The 7,698-nt window shown below is 38.8% G+C and overlaps 1 protein-coding gene across 1 annotated transcript; it reads left to right on the top strand.

Annotated features, from left to right (window-relative positions):
- The first annotated feature begins 5,192 nt into the window (after positions 1 to 5,192).
- On the top strand, positions 5,193 to 5,984 carry LOC136031479 (uncharacterized). The gene has a single exon (XM_065711153.1). The coding sequence runs from the start codon at positions 5,193 to 5,195 to the stop codon at positions 5,982 to 5,984; it is 792 nt and encodes a 263-aa protein (XP_065567225.1).
- Positions 5,985 to 7,698: the final 1,714 nt, after the last annotated feature.

Here is a 7,698-nt window from a genome sequence, read left to right as displayed (position 1 = left end):
CGGATCCGTTCCAGTTATATGAATCACGTATCTAGGAATTGTGCTTATTTTTCCCATCAAGTTTCATCCCAATCTCTCCACTGTACGCGTTTACCAAGTTTTCCGATTCCCCCCCCCCCAACTCCCCCTTATGACATTGGATCCGGTTGGAGTTTAAAATTAGAGATCTCAGTTACAAGGTCCTTCTAAATATCAAATTTCATTTAGACCTGATCGCTCCTTCGTAAGTTAAAAATACCTCATTTAAAAAAAAAATATGAATTAATCCTCCCCCCAACGCCCCCAAAGAGAGCAAATCCGTTCAGGTTATGTTAATCATATATATATGACTTGTGCTTATTTTTCCCGCTAAGTTTCATCCCGATCCCTCAACTCTAAGTGTTTTCTAAGATTTTAGGTTTCCCCCTCCAACTCCCCCCGATGTCACCAGATCTGTTCAGGGTTTAAAATAAGAGCACTGAGACACAATATCCTTCTAAATATTGAATTTCATTAAGATCCGATCACCCGTTCGTAAGTTAAAAATACCAAATTTTTTCTAATTTTTCCGAATGAACCGTCCCCCACTCCACACCCCCCCCCCCCCGATAGTCAAATTGGAGAAACGACTATTTCCATTGAACGTGGTCTGGTCTCAGATACGCCAAATTTCATCTTCCTAGCTTATCTGGAAGTGGCCAAACTAGCAAAATCGGGACAAACAGACAGACCAACAGACCGACAGAAATTGCGATCGCTATATGTCACCTGGTACATACCAAGTGCCATAAATAGTAGTCAGAAGACTATTCTATACACTAGAAATGCATAGTTTAAGAAAAGAATGAAGATACCCCCCTCCCTGTCTAATCTGTCTTAGATGCCCCCCCCTCTTGCCACTCGCAAATTAGAAAATTAAAAAGATTATACTATCTAAAACCAGATAATAAATAGCTTGAGTGTGAACAACCAAATTAAAAGCTTTTGACAAATCAAAGGCATATTTATACAGGCCATCACCACTTTTCGAAGCTTGGACTAAAATAGAAGACAGTGTTCGCGGTGAGAACGGAAACCCTTCCGAAACCCATATTGGTTTGTCACAAAATTAACGTTAGAATTTACAAAAGTGAGTAAAAGACGTTTAAGCACTTCGCTAAGATTACAAGAAATGTTTATAGGGCGATATGAAGAGCAAGAAATTGGTTCCTTGTCCTTCTTATAAGGTATAACTAACCGTGCCACAGAAAGTTATCCAGGACTACCGAGCAACAAAGTAGCATTTGAAAAATCAACCCCCGCCTATTATTTATACGATTGTGTGCATAGTAGCCAGTCCCAAGCGTGGAAAAAGGAGGCGAGTTGGGATGAGGGTTTGCAACCCACACCTAGACACAATGGGACCTCCTTGTGGAAAACTAACTGCAACAGAAACGTTAAGAATAACCTAGGATACTTTAAGCTTCATGATGATGACCCCAGCACGCCCCCGGACCCAATTTCTGACTGCGAAAGAAACCATCAAAATAGGATTTTCGAACCTAAGAACAATAAACCATCAATTTCTCAAAGAAATGAAACAGCATTGACTGGATATACTTGTCCTAAGTGAAGTTAGATGGACAGCAAGTGAACCATAGAAACTTGACGATGGATATACTTTGGCTTTTAGTGGAGATCCTGTAACACACCGTGCTGGAAGAGGAGCTGTGATGTCACCTAATGCGTTGAAGGCAGAGGTGAGCTGGAACCCTATAAATGAACGTCTATTGGTGGTCCAATATATCTCAAACCACGCCAAACTAACCATCATTGCGTGCTATATTCCCATACATGAAGCCAACGAAGATAAAAAGACAAATTCTATGAAATTTTACAAGCGATTATAAACGATGTACCCAGACATAACATTCTCTGCGTTGTGGGTGACCTCAATGTAAAAGTTGGTGCTGGCCCTCAGTATTTCCCAGAAGCCAAGGCTCAACATGGTATAGGAGTTATCAACGAAAAAGGAGCACTTCTTGTAGATTACGCACTGAGCTACGACTTGATCATAGGTTGTTTGAGCATATCCACAAATACTCCTGGGGTGTCCCCAGATGGTCGGACAAAAAACCAAATTGACCACTTTCTAATTTCAAGACGTTGGAGAAACAGCTTATTTGACGTACGTGGAGCTGGCGTTAATTCAGACCATATATTGATGATGGCTGGAATACAAATTAAATTGAAAGCTCAAAAGGAGAAAATGACCAGTACCCATGGGCAATTTGACACCGACAATCTGAAAATATGAGACATACAAAAGGATTTCTGTATTTCTCTGAAAAACAGATTTGAGGCCTTGAAAATAACAGATGAAAATGACCATCACGATGATGAAGATATCTGGTTGATAATCAAGAATACCTACCATGATATCACCAAGGCAAGTCTTGAACATAAGAAAAGAAAGAAAGAGGAAAGGATATCAGAAGAAAAATGGAAATTCATTGAACGGCACAAGAAAACAAAGAGAGATAACCTGAAAGCGTCAACATCTGATGGTAAAGACTATCTGCAGCTACGCTAAAAAGAAGACGATAAAACTGTCAAAAAGAGTGCAAGAAGAGCCAAGTGAGACCAGATATAAGAGAAAGCAGCACTTTCCAGAGATGCTGCAAAGAAAGGTGACTCCAGGATGGTTTACCGTTTAACCATTGAGATAGTTAGAAGAAATTGAAACGGTCGTTGCTTGTTAGAGATGAAAACGGGAAAGTAACTTCAGATCCCAAGAAAGTAGACTAAAAATTGGCTTCCCATTTTTAAAAAATACTAAATTGTCCCCCCCCCCTCCCATGACCGAGAAACTTTAGCTGAGATTATATTTTTACAGATTGACGTAAGAACTGATCCTCCAAGCACTGTAGAGTTAGAAGCAGCTATCAAAAAGCTTAAAGATGGCCGTGCATCGGAATTCGATTGGATAACTGCAGAGATGCTGAAGGACATCCCTTTGAGCCTGCTTAAGTGTATTGACTGCTCTCCTAGTAACAGTTTGGAGCATGGAAAAGGTCCCACGTGATTGGACTAGATGTATTCCAGTCAAACTGTTTAAGAAGGGAGATGCTCTTAACTGTGATTAAATAAAAAAAAACGAGTTTTTTTAACTGAAAGTAAGGAGCGACATTAAAACTTAAAACGCACAGAAATTACTTCGTATATGAAAGAGGCTGCTTCCTCATCAACGCCCCGCTCTTTACACTAAAGTTTGACTCTTTCTCTCAATTCTTCTTTTTAAAACAGTAAAAAACTTTAGCGTAAAGAGCGGGGCGTTGATGAGGAAGCAGCCCTTTTCATATACGAAGTAATTTCTGTGCGTTTTAAGTTTTAATGTCGCTCCTTACTTTCAGTTAAAAAAACTCGTTTTTTTTATTTAATTTCTGAACGTTTTTGAATCAATGCATGTTTTGATTTTGGCTCTCCGCAGAGGAATAATCAAAACGAAATTTGCATTTTTTTGGGGGGGGGCTAAATGGCTTTCTCATAATTTTGATCGAATGATTTTGAGAAAAAAAGAGCGGGGGCGAAGCCTAGTTGCCCTCCGATTTTTTGGTTAATTAAAAAGGCAACTAGAACTTTTAATTTTTTACGAATCTTTTTATTGGTAAAACATTTACGTAACTTATAAATTAGCTTACGTAAAGAACTTTTGTATTCTCATGTTTTTATTACATATATGAGGGGATTCGCTCCATCGTCAGTACCTCACTCTTTACACTAAAGCTTAAATTTTATCCCAATTCATTAAGAATGACCCCTGAATCACAAAAGCCGTAGAATAAATAGTTGAAATTACTAAAAATACTTTAGCGTAAAGAGCTAGGTATCATAAGGAGGTGAGCCCCTTATATGGTTAATAATTTCTGTTTGTTTTAAGTTTTATTGCTGTTCCTTACTTCCAGCTGAAAAAGCTTTTTCACATTTATTTTTAATTTTTTTTAAATAATGCTAGTAAATCCTGCTCCCCCTCCATGGAAGTTTTCTTCTCCCATGACAAATTCTCGATGGAAAGTTCCCCCAGCATATCCCCCTCTTCTCAACCCCTCCCCCCAACCAATAAAATCCTCCTGAAAACGCCTGCATACTTCCCAATAACCATTACTATATGTAAGCACAGGTCAAAGTTTGTAGCTTGTTGCCCCTCCCACGGGGACTGTGGGGGAGTAAGTCGTCCCCAAAGACATAGTTATAAGGTTTTTCGACTACGTTGAATAAAATGGCTATCTCAGAATTTTGATCCGTTGACTTTGGGAAAATAATTAGCGTGGGAGGGGGCCTAGGTGCCCTCCAATTTTTTTGGTCACTTAAAAAGGGCACTAGAACTTTTCATTTCCGTTAGAATGAGCCCTCTTGCAACATTCTAGGACAACTGGGTCGATACGATCACCCCTGGGGAAAAAAAAAAACAACAAAAAAACAAAAAAACAAATAAACACGCATCCGTGATCTGCCTTCTGGCAAAAAATGCAAAATTCCACATTTTTGTAGATAGGACCTCGAAACTTCTACAATAGGGTTCTCTGATACGCTGAATCTGATGGTGTGATTTTCGTTAAGATTCTATGACTTTTAGGGGGTGTTTCCCCCTATTTTCTAAAATAACACAAATTTTCTCAGGCTCGTAACTTTTGATGGGTAAGACTAAACTTGATGAAACTTATATATTTAAAACCAGCATAAAAATGCGATTCTTTTGATATAGCTATTGGTATCAAAATTCCATTTTTTAGAGTTTTGGTTACTATTGAGCCGGGTCGCTCCTTACTACAGTTCGTTACCACGAACTGTTTGAAAACTGGAGGACGATCAACGTGTCTTCAGTGCCAAGTAAACTCTTGGCCACATTCATATTGCAGCGTTTGAAAGCAGTTCTTGACTCACTTCTAAGGGAAGACAAACATGGGTTCCGACCCGGTAGATCATGTTCTGACCTTATTTTTATCCTCAGATTTATGGTGGAAGAGTCAAGAGAATGGAATAAAAAGCTTTATCTGCTCTTCATTGATTTCGAAAAGTCGTTCAACTCCATCGGTGGTAATATTTTATGAAAGAATTTGAAATTTCATAGAGTACATAATAAAGCAGTGTATATAATAGTGGCCCTCTATGAATTGAGCGAATGTTGAGTAAGAACGGAATACTGGGAGACACGATTCTTTTAGAGTTTCTCTATGGTGAAACAAGGATGTGGGTTATACCCGTTCCAATTTGTCCTTGTAACGGATTATGTCCTACGGCGAGCATCTGGCTTTGGTGAAAAAGTCAGTGGTCAGCAGCTCAAGGACTTAGACTTCACAGACGACGTAGTACTTCTAGAAGAGGTGAAGCAAGGTTTGCAGCTACTACTTGAAACCATATCGGACAAGGCTGAGAAAGTGGGATTAATAGTAAAGGTTGGTACATCGAAGAGCATGGCCACATCCAGCTCACTTTTGATCCTCAAATGTAACATAAAAACGATTGAACAAGTCCAGGAGTTCAAATATCTTGGAAGTTGGATCGAATATGATGGCGGAATTGTCAACAAGATAAAAAGGAGAATTGCACAAGCAACATCGGTACTCAACAAACTGAAACCAGTATGGCGAAGCAAAAAATATTCTTTGCGTCTAAAGCTCCGTCTGTTGAACCGCAGCGTCACGTCCATTCTCCTATATGCAAGTGAATGCTGGAAACTGAATGTCCAGCTGGAAAAACGTACCCTAGCATTTGAAAATGTCTGCCTTGGAAAAATCCTGAATATTTCGTGGCAGGACAGGGTCACGAAAGTAGTGGTCCGCAGACGAACAGGTCAACCACCACTGACTGATATTCTGAAACAGAGAAGGAACTATCTTGTTCATGTCCTCCAAATGTCAAGAGACCGTCTTCTGAATAACGTCTACGGGTGGCAACCCAAGGATGGCCGAAAAAGAGGGCGACCAAAACACACCCTCCGACGACTGTATGACCGAGATCTGTAGAGTGGTTAGCTGTCGCTACAACCACAGTGGGAAAACTTCACAGCTGCTTCTCCACTCTGAGACGTCTGGCGAGGCTTTTTTGATGCCCTATGTGCCACACCCGGCCCTGGAAGAACTAAAATAAGGTTTCAAAATGATAATGAACCTTTTTATTTTGACAGTAAAAATGGAAGTAAAGTGAGAAACCCATACAGACTCACTAATCAAGCCAACCGAATTATTGCTTGACATCTTATAAAAATTTGAAGAATTTAAAACATTTTGCCGGTTGCGTTTACTGCGAGGAAATTTCCAAACCCGTATAGTGCACCGCACGTGAGTGCTTCTTATGCACACGCATAAGCCCACTATTTTGCACACTATTATTTTCAATATTACACACTGTGCCTGATTTTGGTCGATCACAATCCAAAACTTTTCCCGCTTTTCAAATGGTTTTAACTCAGGATCAACATGCCAAATACGCTGACAGGTTCCAATTAAGAACATAATTTGCAATTTAGTGATTTTTTTATTTTTACCCTTATTTTACTTTAATAAATAAAAAATTATCAAAACTTTGAGGAAAATCATTACCTCAGATATTTACCATACTTTTTACTTTAGCTGTCTGGATTTATTCAAAATCATGCGTAATGTCGCAAGACGTCTTAGATTCCTAAAAAGCTTCTCTCTCAGGTTTCCCCAGTTTTTTTTCTTGCTTTAATTATATTGTCGTATAAATCAGTAACAACCTAATAAGATTTTCAAAATAATTCAAAGATCAGAGTTGCTCGACCCCCACCCCCACTCAAAAAACGTATTGACGATATTTTACTCCAAAGCTTAAGGCAGCTGAACCCTGGCCCTCAATGCTCGGCCCAACCCTCCAAAACAAAAAAAGCTTATTAACAGTTTTTTATTCCAAAAATTGTGGGAGCTGACCGCTGGTTCTCCATGGCCTGATAAGCATCCCTTCCCCCGAAAAAAGTATCAACTATAAATCATGAGAGCTGACCCCTGGCCCTCCCTTCAAGGCCCGACACTCCTCCCAAACAAACAGCTTACTAACACGATTTTATTTCAAAAACTATGGGAGCTGACCCTTGCCCTCCCTCCATGTCCCCCCCCCACAAACACTCACCAAAAAATCTATTAAATATATTGTAAAAAAATTTATCACGGAAATTCAGTTTAATTTTATTAGCTCTTTCCAAAACTTTTTAAAACACCTTTATTCTTTACTACAAACAAGAGTTTGGCTGCTGTCCGTTGCCTCTAATGGTAAAAACATAAGACCTACTGCGTATTTGGCGCTTTACTAAAGCGAATTATGCTACATTTATTTTCTTTTATACTTATTTTAACATTGAAAATAAAATGAAAATTGCAGTGAAATAAGGCTAGGATTTACTTATAGAACCACCAGGCCCTGCGCCTTTAACTATCCCTAAAGTTTTGCGAATTTACTTAAAAATTTTGCAAAAACGAAGCAGCAAAAACGCATGAACATTGAGGCGCAAAGCTTTAAACACGGCCTTGAGTGAAATAAAATCTTGAGCTAGTAAGCTTTCAGCAATTAATATCATCAAATATTCAGTTTAATTTTATTAGTTCTTGCCAAGATTGTTAATTCATTTTGGAATAAGGAACTATTTTGAAATAGGAATTATAAAAAACTTGAAACTTCGGCAATCAAAAACGAATGGAAACTTTTTTTTTGTTTTTACATCGA

This window comes from Artemia franciscana, chromosome 1, assembly GCF_032884065.1.
Source record: "Artemia franciscana chromosome 1, ASM3288406v1, whole genome shotgun sequence".
Taxonomy (NCBI): Eukaryota; Metazoa; Arthropoda; class Branchiopoda; order Anostraca; family Artemiidae; genus Artemia; species Artemia franciscana.
This window is presented reverse-complemented; position numbering and strand designations above follow the sequence as displayed.

Excerpts from the sequence above, each read along its gene's own strand:
- LOC136031479 (XM_065711153.1), top strand. The coding sequence starts at position 5,193 with ATGGTGAAACAAGGATGTGGGTTATACCCGTTCCAATTTGTCCTTGTA.